This window comes from Penicillium odoratum (assembly GCF_028828045.1).
Source record: "Penicillium odoratum strain IBT 22623 chromosome Unknown utg000005l_segment0_segment0, whole genome shotgun sequence".
Taxonomy (NCBI): domain Eukaryota; kingdom Fungi; phylum Ascomycota; class Eurotiomycetes; order Eurotiales; family Aspergillaceae; genus Penicillium; species Penicillium odoratum.
The window spans coordinates 3763186-3779887 of NW_026643147.1; the positions used below are offsets into that span (position 1 = coordinate 3763186).

A 16702-nucleotide genomic window follows, 5' to 3' on the forward strand; every position below is an offset into this window, starting at 1 on the left:
ATTGATCCTTTTTGGGTTACTCGACCACCCACAGCTGAATATCTCTCAATTCTACCACCTCGGGTCTATCTACAGCCAAAAAAGGAGGAAAAAAAGAGAAAAAGATCAGAGGAAATCACGGAAATATCGGATATAAAGAGGCCTAAGGCCCCTAGTAAGTGCTCAGGGTGTGGAGAAATAGGGCATACTATCAGAAGTTGCCCTTTGCGGAGAATTTGATTTACTCCTGTACTTATAATTTGATATCGGACGTTGACTATCACATGACTTTAGTCCGAGGATTCCCGATATCTCTTAATTATGTAAGAGGGTAGCTTATGTAACGTGGTGTGGTAGGTAAAATCCGTGGTGCACGGATCACGACCCGGAGAAAAGCCGTTTGCGTGCGCCACGCCTGGCACTCTGTTTCTCACCCTTTGGTTCCCCGTTCCTGTTGTTCCAAGTTATCGGCCATTGGGGTTTCTTGCTTTGCCACTGGAGCTTATACTTCATCCTCGAATCGACCCAAAGGAGCAAAGAGAAGAAGAAACAATTATCTGGAATTGCGTTGTATACCCGATCACAGCGGAACATCTTCACCGGCAACATGTATCTTATTCAAGCGGCACTTGAATATGGCGCCCCCTTCTTGTACGCTTCAAACCTCATTGTTATAAGGGAATTTTGAATGCTGATTACATTCTCTAATAGCCTCGTCTCCTCTCCCCTCACTTCTTACCTCGATCAGATTCTCAGCATCCACCGCTCGAGGAGCTCGGCGGGTTTCTCATTGGACATTCCGCTGATTATGCTGGTCGCGTCCATCCTGAAGTGAGACCTCAATTAATACTATCCATCGCACTCCCTGACCGAACATCATAGGGTCTTCTATTGGTTCGGAGAGTACTATTCCAAAGCACTTCTGGCGCAGGCAATGGTTATGATCATGGTACAATCGGCACTACTCAAGGTCGCACTGGACAACCGACCTGCCACCGGAGCGAAGAACGGGATTGAACATGCGCCCTTCAGCGGCAACAGTGGCGGCTTCACACGGCCGTACGAATTTTGGCAGTGGAAGAGCACAAAGCCGTAAGTCGAGAGCATTTGCGACGGAGAAAACTCTCCAATTTGAGCAGGAAATACTAACCCATTGTGCGCTAGGTACTGGATGGTCCTGTCTTACTTCGTCGCTGCTCTGTTTGTGATCCACATTACTCCGATTTCCGACTCCCCCTCCTACATTAGTCTCCTGGGCTGCATCGGTCTCGCTGTCGAGGCTATTCTTCCTATCCCACAAATCCTGGCAAATCACCGCTCTGGCTCGTGTAAAGGTTTCCGTATCTCTGTCCTGGCATCATGGTTGATTGGTGACTCCATGAAGATGAGCTTTTTCTTCTGCAGCCAGGAGCCCATTCCCTGGGCATTCAAGATCTGTGGTATGTTCCAGTGCGTTTGCGACTGCTACCTGGGCCTCCAGTACTGGATGTTCACTCGGAATGCTCGGGCTGCAGGCAGCTCTCAGGAGCAAGAAGATCGGTGGGGAGCCGGCGAGAAGGATATTCGTATGAACTAAAGACTTGCATTTTCGCTGTTTTACAGCATAATTTATGTAGATAGAGGCGATCCACTCACATAGCGATCAAATATTTGTAATAATTTTCAATGAAACGACATCAATATCATTCTCTTAACATTGAGCGCAGTGTAGTAGGTAGCTCTGTACAATCGCGTCTGCCCCGCAAACGCCGGTTCGGGAAATGATGGAATGCGCTGCCCCGCGATGGACTTCAATACTTTTTCGCTCGTGACCACCTTCTCCAACAACGATAAAGAAGTCAGCGGCCGCTAAAAAATTTGAAATGGCTACTGCGTCTACAATTCGCATCGGATATGTGCCTGGTAAGTTCTTGCGATGAACTCAATCCTGCAATCTGATTCATAGCTACCTGATGATGTACTAATCTCTCTTGTAGAGCACTACCTAACCCCCCTCCACCTGGCGCTGCGCTCTAAGGCCGTGTCCTCTCTTCCATTCAAGATTTCTCTGACCCCATTCCCATCTGGAACGGGCCACATGATCACATCGCTCCGCGGCAACGAAATCGACATTGGTATTGGTTTGACCGAGGGCTGGGTTGCCGGTTTGGCCGGTAAGCAGCAAGCACAAAGCACCGGCGATGGAGGATACAAGGTCATCGGTCACTGGGTCGACAACCCTCTACGATGGGCTATTGTCACAGGTCGCAACCGCAGTGAGATCAACGGAGTGCCAGACCTTCAGGACTCAAGAGTTGGAGTGAGCCGTCTTGGAAGGTGAGAACGCGCCCAACTTCTTCTTTGACTCATAGTTACGTTGGGAAGTATGGCCAAAGATATAAGAATCACTGTTAACGTCTTCCTAGTGGATCTCACATCATGTCCTTCGTTCTCGCTCAACAGCAAGGATGGAAATCCGATTCTCTGACCTCCGTCCCTCTTGGACCTTTTGGTTCTCTACGGAACGGAGTGACTGGTGTCGATGAGACTAAGCCAGAGGAAGTGCCCAAGCCAACAGCCGAATTCTTCATGTGGGAACACTTCACAACAAAGCCCTACTTCCACCCGACAGCAGAGAAGCCCAACCCGCCGCTCAAGAACATCGGCGAGATCTTTACTCCCTGGCCTTCATGGATGATGGTGGCTTCCACAGCGCTGTTCCCCACCCCTGCCAACGATGACCGTCTCACACAGCTGTTCAAGGCTCTGGACCTCGGAATCAAAGAATTCGAGGCGGATACTGCTCAGGTGGTGAAGCTCTTGGGTACCGGCGAACTTGGCTGCACTTATATTGAGGAGGATGCTACGGAGTGGCTGAAGGATGTCAAGTTTACTGATAGCACTCGTGGTGTGGATCGTGAGGTTATCGAGGGTGTTGTGGATGTGCTTAAGGTGGCTGGTGTTATTGACCCGGCGATGGATAACGAGGAGGCTATTCAGCGGGTGATTGGTATCCCGCGGTGATAATATTGAAGCGATAAACTAAAAGTAGAGGACGCAGCGAATGAATACAGAAGCTGCAAGTGAATATTCTATAAAATCTTCTTAATTCTGCATAGATGCTTATACCTAGATTGTACTTCTCATTCACTAGCAACAAACTTGAATGGCCAAGGTTGTTCCAAGCAAGTTACAAGACCGACTGAGATAGAATATCCCGCAACCACACAGCCGTCATTGCCACCATCTCCTTAGTACAACTATGACCTGTATTATCCTGCACAAAAAACCCAATATCCTGCTTTCCCGATCTTCGCTTCCGCTCTTCCACCCAAGCCGCCGTATACTTTGCAGGAACCAACTTGTCATAGAGTCCATTACACAAAAGCAGTGGCACATCAGGAAATTCATCCAAGACTTGCTGATCCTCTCGACACACAATCTCCGCTAAAGCACGCGGCCATCGCTTTTGCTGCTTTTCGTTCATCGCCTGCCGAAGTTTCTCATAATCGAATGGCTCTCCGGGACTATGCCCGATGGTTGGATCGATACCCAGACGACCCAAGAGGAGAGTAGATAGACTTGGACAGCCGACGACCATGGAGTATGCGTGGAATTGGCCTGGGGTCAGCGAGGCAATGCGCCATGCTGTATGTCCGCCGAGAGATACGCCGAACATGATATTGTAGAATCGAGTGAATTGGGGTAGATAAGTTGGGAGGTATTCTAGTACCAGTTTGAAATCTTGAGCGGATCCAGAGATTATGGACACAAGATCCATGCTGTTAATGTTAGTATTTACTTGACTCAAGCATCAAGGATTAGCACATACGCATGGTTCTCGTTGCCATTCTTCCATGTTCGATTTGCTTGAGGATCAACCTGATGATACTTGAAGTTAACAAAGACCTTGGCTACCAAGGAAAGATCTTGGCTACCAAGGGATGTAGCTATTACCTCGCGATCTCCATGGTTTCTCATGTTCATAGTCACAGCAATTAGACCTATCGATTCGCCTTTCCGCTCGTCTTTTCGATACCGATGAAGGATTTCATGTGCCATATCTTCCATGACACGGTAGGTCCGAGTACGGTTGTGTGCCATGTACAAAACCGCCACTTTCTCCGATCTTTCCTTTGACTGCACGACATTGACCTCTTCCAATCCATAAATATAGATTCGAAGTCCACCAATTACCAACTCCGTCTTGCTTGAAAGAGGTGTACTAGGCGGAAGAGAGAAACGAGGCTCATGGCCATCGCCATCCACTTTAACAGCTGTCATGTTTTCCATAACAATTTTCATATAAGATTTCGATCATTGATAAATGTAATGATCCATGAGCATTGAGCAATAAGGCGGTCTAACCGACTGAGATAAGATAATTACCGAATTTGCCGATTGGCCAAATCGGAAGTGGATAACCCAAGTATCAAATGACCGAAGAATTGCCGTCAACTAAGTATGCCGATAAAAGAAATCAAGAATAATAGGCGTAGCATTAAAACTAGCCACGTGATGTCCAGCCACCTGATTATCAGAATTGGGAACAGTACTAGGCCAGTCATGACCGATCACTGAATCATAAATCAACCCCACCAACCCCCTGCCAAAGGAGTATAACACCGTATCAGAAGCAACTGCAAGGGTTTTATTCCGTTCACTCAAGTGATCCCTCGCAGCCCATTCCCGAATAAAATGCGGAATACTGGGTAAACACTCGCCTTTCCGCTCCCCACCCGTGTATGGAATAACCGTATCGTTCCCACCGTGGAATGCTAGGATAGGGATATCAGTCCGTCCTGCATTACAGGTCAAATGCACTGTATCGGGGACACATGGCGAAGTGTTCTGATAATATGCGCCGGACACGGGCGCGAAGGCTGCGATGCGGATGGACGTTTCAGGATCACAGGCTAACCGGTTGACGAAGCCGCCGCCGTCGGATTTTCCGGTTGCCCAGATGCGGCTGGTGTCGATGCAGTATTGTGAGGTTACTTGGTCCAGGATGTCTTGTGTGAAGAGGATGTCGTTTGTCGTGACGCCCGGGACGCCTTGCCATACGTCCTGGTTAATGTTAGGTTATGTTTTGGATGTGGGATGTAGCATTGCTTCTTACATCGATGCCCTGGGGATATATAACAAAATCCCTCTTGTTGAACTCCGGGTTGGTCAATTGGTCCAGCTCCAACTGATCAGTGGCATTTTTGGTACCACCGTGATATGACAGGATGAGAGGAGTCGGAACTTTTGAATTGTACTTTGGTGGAATGGAGATCAGAAAACTTCGATCTTTACCATCACTTGTAATGGAAATGTTGAAAACGCCTCCTACGGATTGCCCTGGGGGAAGCAGTTTGTCTCCACATGTAGCTACTGCGAGGGTGGCTCCGAGAAGGAGCGTACAAAAGTGAAAAAATGTCATCATAGGTACAGGAGCTGAATCTTTTCTGAAGGGAGATTTACAGCGGGAAGTCAGCGCTGCATGTGAGATCAATTTATATGCTCGATCCTTGCGTTGGACTTGGTTACACATGTACCCCAGATTTGCCCTGCATAAGTAAATCCCGGTAACGTCGTAGCATTCTCCACCCTATCATTTCTCCTTTCTGTCTGCCTTTTCTCCGAGCCACGTCGTGCTCCTTGCAGGGGCAAAGACGCAAATCATCATGCTCGCCATAAATTGCCATTTCGAAATTCCAGCATTCTATGACTACGTGTCACACCGTGGAATTCCGCAGGCCTACATACATGTTGTTCTGATCGCGAAATTATGGCTGAAGTATACTTCAAACATTGCCGGATTGCCGGAGATTTTGGCTTTGGCAATACGTACTTTCTCTGGCTAAACATATGAATCGCCCACTGGCGTGAATAGCAACCAAACACTCGGATATCAGTCTTGGACCTTATGTTGCTAAACAGAGATTGACGACTTCGTAGTCTCAGTTAGAGGGAAGCTATTCCGGTCCTAGATCGACAATGTGGATAATAGCCGGGATGGAATAGATATTCAGTATATACCACGAGACTATGTAGAAAGTAGATTGGGAAAAAAGGTAGAATACTAGTAGGTAAGCATTTGAAAAGTAGAGGTGAGTTAAGGGGTTTTAAAAATATATTTTCGGCGACCGCTACCGTACACTGACTGGTATTAGAGGCTTTGACTAAATATTCTTACTTGAAGAACGATTTATCACTAACATTACATGTATGGTGAAGACTGACGGCTGTCTTGTTTATGTTCATTTACATATACAAGTTCGTCGGTAGCTCTCCTTGCATACCATCCCCAAAATCTGCGAATAGCCCTTGTGAATGATGATCTGATAACGCGAACCCAGGACTGAGTAACTACTCAAGAGCGTCAAAATCTGTAGAGTAATTTGCATCGAAATCGCTTGCAAAGTCTTCTGCACCAAGTACGCCACTAGCGCCATCCGGGATAAATGGTGCAAGATTGGATGTCATTATCTCCACCGTGGGTTCGTTACCCTCTTGTTCAAAGACTTGATGGTTCACATTGGAAGGAGCAGTAAAATTTTGAGTAGTTGTCAAGTCCTGGGTCCTGTTGTTGCGATTATCTAAGATATCCCGCGCACGATCGAAGAGTTGATACATGACACCAGCGCTCCAATATGTATCGCGCAAGCTTTCCAGAAATAATAGACATAGATTGAGCCGGTTCTTGGCTAGATTTGCTTGTAGTGAGCTGCTAGATTTGCAATCGAATAGATGAATTTGCATAGGGGGAATCAAGGATGTGATGCTCAGGAATGTCAGCTATTCAGTCTCAAAAAATGTACGCGTTAGCACAACATGGGCTTGATGGATTTGACGAGGTCTAGATCGATTATTTTCTCAAGGGCTTGATTTGTAGCCAGTACAGCTTCTCGTGCGCGGTTCTGGGCAACTTTCTGCCAGATTGCAGAGGAGTTTTCCGGAAATGACGAAGGGGCATTTAATATATATGGTCGATATAGATCAGTCACACTCGCGCTGACATATGTTAGATCAGAGACACGTACAGAACACGGTTGAACAAACTGGTAGAAAACCTGAAGGTGGTATTCGTGAATACTAGCAATGCCACTTGGCTCGTAGTTTATCGGCGTCTCCTTCTGTTGACAGTCAAGTAACTCAGCAGCTAGGCCTTCAATTTCTTCGACACTTGCCTTGGCCGCCTTAAGTCTGTAATGAGCAAGTAGAATGCGACCAAGAACAAAGCTCGTCTTCACAAGTGTCACCCACATCTCAGCAAGGTAGGATGCATCCAGTGGAAAATACCTTTTTCGACTCTCTTCAGAAATGAACCGCAATTCGTGCACTACGTCATAAGAACATGGAAAGAGTGCATCACAATCTTCATCATGGATTCGCATCGGTCGCCCTTTAGCCAAGGATACCCACCGATCTCGGACCACACAGGTCCACCAGATACGATGGGCGAGGCGTTCGTAGTCCGGTGAAGATAGGTAATCGTTCCGGGGTTGAGAACTGCCGCAACGATGTATACCGATTCCCTGGGCTAGGGTAATGGCAATTCCAATCCAATGTGGTGCGCCCGTGTGATCCTGAGCGTCTGTATACCAAAAGCTCATTAGAAGGACTGATCGAATGAGCTCAAGTTTATCTGTGCTGCGATCGACATCATAGAAGGCTTTGATAGAGTGTCAGATGGCATATCATCTCTTTAATTCCACGTGAAATACCTTGGCCTTTCTTTACATCGCCCTTTCATGGCTTTACGAAATTTAAAACCTGCTTGTTGTAAAATCTTGATATCGATATACTTGTATGCCATCAGTGGCGTCAACAGGGTTCGAGATATGTCAGACTCACGTTCGTAGCCGCAAGATGCATACTCCAAAATAGCAAAGGGTTGATATTTTGCGTTCCATTTTGCATATATACCGGATAATGTCTGGCAATTTTTGATTTCCCTTTCCGAATTAGTAGCATTACCTGAGCTTGGTTTTGACTGTTTTCGATCCATATCGCCTTCCTTGCAAATGACTATCACAACCCGGCAAACTTTATCAACAGGAAGGTGTGCTGGTCATGACGATGTAATTAAATGCCGTTAGTCGTTATTGCTCGTTGAACATTCAGAACACCAAGACACTCCCAAGACACTCGTGCACTCCGAAATGTCTTTGCCATCTGGGCCTCATACTTTCTCGTTGGTCGTTTTTGGAGGCGGAGTGTTAGACGTGGCGCTTGCAACGGACTTTGTGATGATCTCAAAAAAGTTCATTGCAGATGGGTTGAATCCAACATGCCTTTCGGGAACCAACATTCACGACATAACGAGTATGGTCGGACCGCTTTTGTTTGGCCGAGATGATCTGCGGCAAAGAGTCCCGATCTATGAAAGCCAAGAGGCCGTTCAGCCATTCTACCGTCTAGAGTCTCATGGACTTAAAACACATATCATGCGGTGGATCACACTTGTTTCAGGCAGCGTACGTCCTGGCGACCGGATCATCATCATTTTGATTGGACATGGCAACTCGGAAAGGGGGGATATCACATTGTCTCTTCAACATGCGAGGTCGGAGTTTTTATCCAAAGCTGAGATGATTGCCGCCCTCTCGGTGCTACCACCTCATGTCCGCCTTCTTATCGTCGACGAGGCTTGCTATTCTGGAACTTGGGCTACAATCGCCCCTGAAATAGGGGGAAAGCGAGATGTCCTTGTTGAGACAGCAACCACCCTTGGCGAGCAGTCTTGGACGTATACCTCTGGCTCCGGTCGCAATAGGTGCTCTTTTTTCGGAGCGGCGTTCGTTGAGGAACTCACTACACATCCTGAGGGGAGAATCGACCAGCACCGCAGTCGAATAGTCGATGAGATGCTCCATGTGGCGCCTGATCAAGAAACCTCAACACCGCTAGCGATCCCCTCCACCCGCGCTCTTTTATCCCACAATATCTCGCACTTTGTGCTTTCCCCAAGAATCGCGACGGCAATCACGAATGTGGCTTCTTCACAGGATCGCCATGAGACTCTTTTGCGGTCACGGATCTCTGCTCGGACGTTTTGGAGAAGATTGCGACGAAAGAGAAACCCTGACTCTCTGAGAGGACCAGTGCAAGCTTTAGCTACAGATAGCCCGACAAGTGATTGCAATAGCACCGACATGAAAGAATTTGTTATAGAGAACTATCTCAAAGACCTCGGGCCGCTGAAGGCCAGACTTGATTACAGTACCCTTGCAACTGCGTGCCAGTTATCCCTTGAAGGCCGTGGGCCTCCGGATTTTCAAGACCAGGTGATAGCCACTATCACCTGGCAAGCAGCCCTACTACAACGAATTCGTCAATTGCTAGAACATCTAGCGAAGCAAGGATTCATACAGGATATAGTCGACAAGGAGATAGCCGATTGTGCACTCACGGACCACCGAGAAGACATTGCGATCCCTATCGCAGATATGGTTTGGAAACATGAAAACCTATTATGTCTTCTGGAGCCGCCCAGAAAAGACCATGTCGGCGTACACTTCAACGACGCAGTAAGCCTGCTGGTCACAATACTCGCCTATAATCAATTGCTTTTCCCCGACATGTTCGACCTTGATCGCGTTGAGGAAGAAGTGGTACGTTTTTGGCTTGATTGATGTATTTCCTTTTGCTAGCCTGTCTCCTTGATTAATGTATTTCCTATTACTAGCTCGTCTCCTTAATTCATTTTTATCTGGGGCAGTACTGAACGAAGAACTGGCTTGATCCAAATGATTACAAATGATTGATATTATAATTTTACTAATAATATTTTTAATCAATTTCTATCCAATCAGACCATTTGACTGATTGTATTCAGAGAGTAGCAGTGACTCGAAGACTAATTTGAGACAATGTGCCTTGGTAGATAAGGTTTTGTTAGAATTTTTTCCAGAAATTGAAGTCGTCAATCATCATAATATGAAATCCCAGCTCTCGCATAGCATCTTTAGATACATTTAAGGGGCATATGCATAAATTGTGACGGCCATCAAAAGACAAGGAGGAGAGTATGGATTAATTAAACAGGTATAGGCATAAATTGTGACAGCCGTCAGAATCCACAAGACTGATTCTATTTCTATTGGAGCGTGAGTAGATTAAGCGCGTCTTTTACTCTTAATTCTGATTGAAGGGAGACGTTGGTGCCGATACAGCTACGTTGTCCATTCAGCGAATGTGGCGCGTACTGATAATCTGTGGCCTGGAATCCTCCAGTGGGGATAGTAAATGCAGGGATACGCGAACAGGCACTTGAGCATGGCTAATAATATAAATGGAAGAAGTAAAAAAAAATACTAACTTCAATGTTAAAACGATCGAAAGCCCATATTACTCCAGCCGAGGCACGCTAGTTCGGGGCTCTGATCCATCAGGTGGAGACTGTGCATGCTTGCGAGAACGGCGTGGCTTTAGCGGGGTCTTTTCTGGCACCATGAGATGCCCGCTGAGCCATTGGGATTGTTGGGAAGAGAGATGTCTATATAATATGTAAGCAAAGAGACGGTCAAAGAGGTATCAAGAGCCTTGGGAGTAGATTGTTCGAATGGTGGGGAGCTCCAGAGCATGATCAACAAATTCTGACGGAGGTCGAAAAAGACTTACAAGAACCTTAGAGGCAGATGGTCAATATGGTGGGGAATTCCAAGGCAAGATCAACAAATTCTGACGAGGGTCAAAAAAGACTTGCGTGTATGGGTGGTTCTGGCCGGTTAGATTATGTTCAAAGTTTCCTAGAAACTTGAGGGCATAGTATGGCTAGAGATGTTGAGTAGTTGGGGAGAAAAAGAAGGAAGGTTTCCCGAAGAAGAAAAGCCACTATTTATAGTCTAAATTTGTTGGTTCAAATAGTTATGTCCAAGTATTCAGTCCATCAAGACTACTGGTAGAGAGGCAGTAGGGGGCGGAATAATACAAGAACGATTAATGGGTGTAGATCTAGTAGTGTGGGCGCCGCATATCTCCAATAGATCTAACTTTTACAGTAACGTAAAGCTTAGCCTATTAGTCATCTTTTCTGACGGTCGTCAGAGAAGACGGCTATCAGAAAGAGGACTGTTAGAAAGGACGACTGTTAGAGATTCTAAGAATAAGCCCAGATCTAATAGCGTAAGAGCCACATTCATGTATTAGACTCGTTTTAATACTAGCATAAAACATACTAGCCTGTTAGTCATCTATTCTGACGGCGGTCAAAAAATCGACGGTCAGAAGCTACAGAGAAAATCCCACTTGGCAAAATAAGAATTTCACTTCATAAATTTCCTGTCACTGTAGGTGTATATGTATATAGTTGTCCCAACTTCCAAGTTCAATGTCTATTATCAAAGTTGAAGGTTCCTAGAACCTATTTTGATTGAGTTAAACACGGAAGCTTTCAATATACTATTATATGGTCTCATAGGATACAAAATTATGTTTATGCTCCTCATCTACACATGTTGTTTCTTTACTGTTTGTTCAAGGTCTGCGGTACTTGTAGATCGTGAAAATGTAGGAGCCTGGAAGATTACGCCAAAATAATTATAAATTACCTTCGAATATTTCCACTAGCGGCTGATAAGTATAGGACACTTGGCGTCCCGCTTACCAGTCAATATGTGAATCCTTCAACCTTGGATATAATTCAAAATCCGGGCCAAAGCCACTCTCATCTTATTTTGTTCAATCTCATCATTTGAAAATGAAATTTGCTGTCCAGCCCTGTTTCCCAGCAGATGCCCCAGGCCTAGCGGCCACCATGATGGGCGCCCGTCTCACCGACCCCCATTGGGCAAGACAATGGGAAGACGACGTCCTCCACTCCGACATAATCAGCAGAGCCGCCGACCGGGTCCCCTGGAATCTGATCACCGGTCGAGATACAAAACGACATGAAAAAGTGATCGATGTCGAGAGTGGCCAAGTGGTCGGATACGCTCGATGGCTTCTACCGCCCCATCTTGAAAAGGATTTCTGGCCAGAAGCCCAAGTAGCAGCAGCCATACCAGAGGATAGAGCAAGATATGAAAAGCTGTCTCAAGCACAGACGATAAACGGTCGACCCATCGGGCTCAAGAGTGGGCCGGAGATGAGTTATCGGAGTGCACCGCTCGAGGCTGCGGATGAACGGGTCACGCGACATGGTCCATTCCTAAGTAAATGAACCCAGATTTTGATTTTCAATGTTTGAATGCCTTGGCTGATATCCCTAGCCCTCGATTATTTGACCACTGATCCTGCTTTCTGGAGGCGTGGCGTGGGCACTAAGCTTGTTGAAAGTGGGTTGCGAGTTGCTGATCAGTATAAGTTGAAGACTTATGTTATGTCGGAACCGGCGGCATTGAAGTTATATTTGAATCTTGGGTTTGAGCTGGTAGAGACTGTTGCTACTGATTATTCTCAGTATGGAGGGACGGAGCCCATGGTGCATCATTTTCTAGTTCGCGAGCCTCATGTTTCAAGTGTTGTCATAGATTGATATATATGTATACATGTTAACGATGAATTGGTACATGGGAATCTGATATCTATGATTTATTCGAGACTACCTACATTCAAGTCAGATAACTAGGTATCTCTGTTTAATTAGTTATGACCTAGATTGCGCAAGTTCGATTATTATTGCCAAGTTCGGTGATACATTCCTAGGGAACCACCGGCCCCCTGACAACACAATCGGAATGCATCCCAAGCTGCCACAGAATTAAAGGAAGCCAATCAATGATCCAAGCTAATAATTTCCATGAATTTTATGTGCAGGGTCCCTTATTTGAGTGGAGTCTTGAGATGGTCGATTTGACTGGCGGCGTGGACAGCCGACCCATGCCACAGAGTTGGAGCCCCAATGACGTACAGGGGGGGCATTTGTTATTGTGTATGGTATGCAAATGAAGAGCAAAATAACTCAGTGATGTCTATTTAAGATGTCCCAAATGTGCTAGCCGTTCCACGGCTCGTGTGATCTTGATCTTGTGTGCTTTCTCCGGGTTTCGTATCCCTTCCATTCATTTTTAGTTAGGCTTTAATACTTAATTTTCTTTTCTTTCACTCCTTCCAATCGGATACGATGCGTCGGACACAGGCTTATCTGCCCTGGTCAGTGTTGCTGGCTTTGGGAGCAGTTCAGGCGAAGCTTGATTTGAACTCGGCCAGCAATGTTGTTGTCTATTGGGGCCAAAACTCCCTACAGGGGAAAGGAGGCGAGGTTCAGCAGCCTTTGGCACACTATTGCGACAGTGAGTATCTAAAGCAATTTTATGCTAGGAGTGAATGACTAACAAAAATTTCAGATGCTGATATCGATGTATGGGTGATATTGGCTGGGTTTTATGAATATATACTAACCTAAACCAATTAGGTCATCCCAATGGCATTTGACATGATGGTTAATGGACCTGGTGGAGCTCCAGAGGTCGACTTCTCTGTCAGCAGCCAGGATTGTGATGTGTTTCCGGGTACTCAGTTGAAAAACTGTCCCAAGATTGGGTAAGTTGACATGTTGAACGCTGGCACCCCCGGCCAGACTGACACTCAATAGCCAGGACATCAAAACTTGCCAGGCCAAAGGAAAAACGATTCTCTTGTCCATCGGTGGCGCAACTTACAGCGAAGGTGGTTTCAAGTCGGAGGCGGATGCCAAGGACGGCGCAAAGCTCATTTGGGAAACCTTTGGGCCTAAGCAAGATGGATCTAAAGCCTTGCGACCATTTGGAGATGCCAGTCTAGATGGATTCGACTTCGACTTCGAAGCCACTGTCACAAACATGGCTACTTTTGCCAACGAGTTGCGCGCCCTGATGGACAAGGACACCAGCAAGCAGTACTTCCTTACGGCGGCCCCCCAGTGCCCATACCCCGACGCGGCAGACAAGGATATTTTGAACGGTCCCGTGTCCATCGATGCAGTCTGGGTCCAGTTCTACAACAACTACTGCGGCTTGAACAATTTCGACTCGAACGCGGTGAACTCCAAGTACAACTTCGAGGAATGGGACAACTGGGCCAAGACCGTCTCAAAGAATAAGAACGTCAAGGTAATGATAGGCGTGCCAGCCGATACGACCGCCGCCAGCACTGGCTATGTGCCCGTCGACAAAGTGGCCGCTGTGATCGAATACTCGAAGAAGTTTGAGAGCTTCGGTGGTGTAATGATGTGGGATACAAGTCAGGCATATGCGAACCAGGGGTTCATTGACGGTGTGCGCAAGGCGCTTGGTGGTCCGAATTCCGGTTCGTCGTCGTCGTCCACCTCGGCGTCGACCACGGCGTCTGCACCAACCTCCACTAACTCACCGAATACCTCGCAATATTCCAATGCACCCGGATCCTCGTCCTCATCTTCCTCCTCCTCTGGATCTGGCTCCTCATCCAGTGGGCCTGAGATACCGAAACCGACCACCACAACCACCAGCACCAAGTCAACCAAGGAGAAGCCTACCGAGCCCGCTACGGAGGCAGACCCAGCGCCTACCGCGAAGCCCGCTGCTACAACCACCCAGGATCCCGCTCCCCAGTCGACCTCTACCACCAAGCAGGATCCCGCTCCCAAGCCGACTACGATGTCGACTACTACGACCAAGCCCGAGGTTGCCCCGAACACAACTGACAAGCCGACTACAACTCAGCCTGCACCTGCTCCGAAGTCGACGACTACCACCCAGCCTTCTGTGATCGACGATGATGACCTTTCCGATCCCGACCTCGCTTCCAACGACGACGACTTCAACACTCCTAAGGAGAAATCAGGTAACAACGGTGAAAGCCCGATTATTGGCTCGGATCTCTTCGGTCTCCTGAAAGGCTTGAAGCAGGCCAACGGCATCGTGGAAGGTCTCACCCATGGCCTGACCAATAATCTCCGTCGCGCAAAGCGCATTGGATACAACTAAGCATCCCTTGCACGTTGACATCTCACTTTGGACAATACCAAGCCCCAATATTCAAGCTTGAGAAACGCTTGGCTTCGGATATTTATATTTGTTCCCAAAGAAAGCGCCACTCGTCTACCTGACATCTTACCAATACTGGTTTGTCAACGACCATGAGCATTACTTCCATTCCTTTACATCCCACGAATGTTTCCTGGATTTCACTCTTTTATGTACCCAACCCTCCTTGATACCCACAGTCCATACCCATCTCCAGTGAAGCCAAGTGAATGTCTCAAAATATACTCATCGTCTTTGATATGGCAATTTCTCTTATCATAATCAACTTGAAATTATAATCCTAAACTCAGCCTAAGCATTCACAACCACGTTGTAATTTTTCCAAACTCCAGCCACAGTACAAGACCCATTGAACAGGCCTGCACTCTCGCGACCTCCAGCCACGCCAGTGATGAGACATTCATCGTTCTCGTAGAAAATAGCCTTCCACCAATCCACATAGTAGATCGAGTCGGCGAGAATATAACAGTAGTCGTATGTTGCGCCAAGACTGGGGCATGTTTCAATGGCATCTGAGCCGGAGGCAACGAGGGCACCATCGGTGCACTGATTCCAAGATTAGTTGTCAACTTGTAGTACATGTGGATTTCGGTCTCTGATCTTACAGAGTCACCGCAGTAGAGAGCCCAGTCCGCAGTAGCCACGGAGGCCAGAGTGAGGGCCAAGGTAGGGAAATACTTCATGATTCTAAGATTTTGTTTGGCTAATCTGCTGCATTAGTCCAGGTTTGTCATTTTCATGCATGCACATGAAGTCGCACATTGAATGTCCTTACAATTCTGAGAGAACGCAGGTGCCTGGCTCCTGCATATATGTCTGAAGGAAAGTGTTCTGGACAGGTGAAAAATCTCAGACGATCTAACCGGTTATATACCTTCTCCCGAACTACATCACCAGAGGATAGTATACGTAAGTCATTTTTTTACTAATCCTCAGCCACGCTCTTAGTGTGGCCAAAGGAACTGCCGTGACTGGATAGGAGGGTAAAAGGTCCAGAATCCTTCAGCCCGCATCTCCTTTCGATTTCAACCCCGCTTCTGCACGTCTGAATCCATACAACGACCGAAAAATTGGGCAAACTTGGCAGTCTAAGTGGATCAAGGCTTGGAATCCTTTGAAATGTGACCAAAAACCGCGGCACGATGTTGGGCCTCAAAGCTCGAACTATTGAAGCGAAGAGGATTAGTTCGTCCGAGGGTGGTTAGTCGCTAGTCTTATCTTAACGTTAGGAGCTAGTTTAGGGTAGCGGACCCCACAAAGGAAAATCTTGTTAGAGTGCAATTATTCGAGTTATTCATGTGGACGGGATGCATTCTCTCTTTTTTTTTCTTCAATTTAGACAGTATTGCCTCAAATGCTGCTATTTATAAAGAAGGGAGTATATAGATAGCTCAGAGGGTCAAAGCACTTGCTGCTCGGTTTAAATGTTTTCACGTCATTTGATTTAGATCTCGGAGAAGGCGAAAGTAGTCTACAAGGCAGTGTTTGATTTATAGGCTAATATGTAGCCTATAGCCTTGCAAAGCGTGTTTTGCCAAGCGTAATCCCTCAGTAAGCATTTAGGGGTACTTGAGGCGGGGCCGCGCGTAACTTGCGGTCTGGAAAGGTTTATTCGAGCCAATTGAATTTATGTTTGAGAAAGAGGACTGGAAACAGGATGGAAAAGCCAATATCGAAAGAAAAGAAGGTGAAATAGTGGTACTTATCATACCTCATTAGAGTAAACGATAAAAAGCAACGTACTAAATGGAAAGATAATGAATCGATACTTGACCGTTATCCTCCGGTAGCCATAACAAAACAAATCA

At 46.7% G+C, this 16702-nt stretch overlaps 8 protein-coding genes across 8 annotated transcripts; 5 read left to right on the forward strand and 3 right to left on the reverse strand.

Annotated features, from left to right (window-relative positions):
* Positions 1 to 586: 586 nt before the first annotated feature.
* N7520_006945 (PQ-loop repeat-containing protein) lies at positions 587 to 1555 on the forward strand (the record flags this gene model as incomplete). The annotated part of the gene is made up of 4 exons (XM_057140879.1): positions 587 to 630; positions 691 to 810; positions 862 to 1071; positions 1144 to 1555. 4 exons carry the CDS (start codon positions 587 to 589, stop codon positions 1553 to 1555), a joined length of 786 nt encoding a protein of 261 aa, XP_056994885.1.
* A 286-nt stretch (positions 1556 to 1841) lies between these two features.
* Positions 1842 to 2982, forward strand: N7520_006946 (uncharacterized protein; the record flags this gene model as incomplete). The annotated part of the gene is made up of 3 exons (XM_057140880.1): positions 1842 to 1881; positions 1956 to 2295; positions 2385 to 2982. 3 exons carry the CDS (start codon positions 1842 to 1844, stop codon positions 2980 to 2982), a joined length of 978 nt encoding a protein of 325 aa, XP_056994886.1.
* A 166-nt stretch (positions 2983 to 3148) lies between these two features.
* N7520_006947 (uncharacterized protein) lies at positions 3149 to 5386 on the reverse strand (the record flags this gene model as incomplete). Its single annotated transcript, XM_057140881.1, has 4 exons — positions 3149 to 3740; positions 3791 to 4226; positions 4677 to 5025; positions 5078 to 5386. 4 exons carry the CDS (start codon positions 5384 to 5386, stop codon positions 3149 to 3151), a joined length of 1686 nt encoding a protein of 561 aa, XP_056994887.1.
* Positions 5387 to 6312: 926 nt separating this feature from the next.
* On the reverse strand, positions 6313 to 7211 carry N7520_006948 (uncharacterized protein; the record flags this gene model as incomplete). The annotated part of the gene is made up of 2 exons (XM_057140882.1): positions 6313 to 6610; positions 6775 to 7211. 2 exons carry the CDS (start codon positions 7209 to 7211, stop codon positions 6313 to 6315), a joined length of 735 nt encoding a protein of 244 aa, XP_056994888.1.
* Positions 7212 to 8108: 897 nt separating this feature from the next.
* Positions 8109 to 9581, forward strand: N7520_006949 (uncharacterized protein; the record flags this gene model as incomplete). The annotated part of the gene is made up of 1 exon (XM_057140883.1): positions 8109 to 9581. One exon carries the CDS (start codon positions 8109 to 8111, stop codon positions 9579 to 9581), a length of 1473 nt encoding a protein of 490 aa, XP_056994889.1.
* Positions 9582 to 11647: 2066 nt separating this feature from the next.
* N7520_006950 (uncharacterized protein) lies at positions 11648 to 12424 on the forward strand (the record flags this gene model as incomplete). Its single annotated transcript, XM_057140884.1, has 2 exons — positions 11648 to 12101; positions 12159 to 12424. The coding sequence occupies 2 exons, from the start codon at positions 11648 to 11650 to the stop codon at positions 12422 to 12424; spliced, it is 720 nt and encodes a 239-aa protein (XP_056994890.1).
* A 588-nt stretch (positions 12425 to 13012) lies between these two features.
* On the forward strand, positions 13013 to 14834 carry N7520_006951 (glycoside hydrolase family 18 protein; the record flags this gene model as incomplete). The annotated part of the gene is made up of 4 exons (XM_057140885.1): positions 13013 to 13181; positions 13236 to 13249; positions 13304 to 13431; positions 13484 to 14834. 4 exons carry the CDS (start codon positions 13013 to 13015, stop codon positions 14832 to 14834), a joined length of 1662 nt encoding a protein of 553 aa, XP_056994891.1.
* A 351-nt stretch (positions 14835 to 15185) lies between these two features.
* N7520_006952 (uncharacterized protein) lies at positions 15186 to 15577 on the reverse strand (the record flags this gene model as incomplete). The annotated part of the gene is made up of 2 exons (XM_057140886.1): positions 15186 to 15440; positions 15500 to 15577. 2 exons carry the CDS (start codon positions 15575 to 15577, stop codon positions 15186 to 15188), a joined length of 333 nt encoding a protein of 110 aa, XP_056994892.1.
* Positions 15578 to 16702: the final 1125 nt, after the last annotated feature.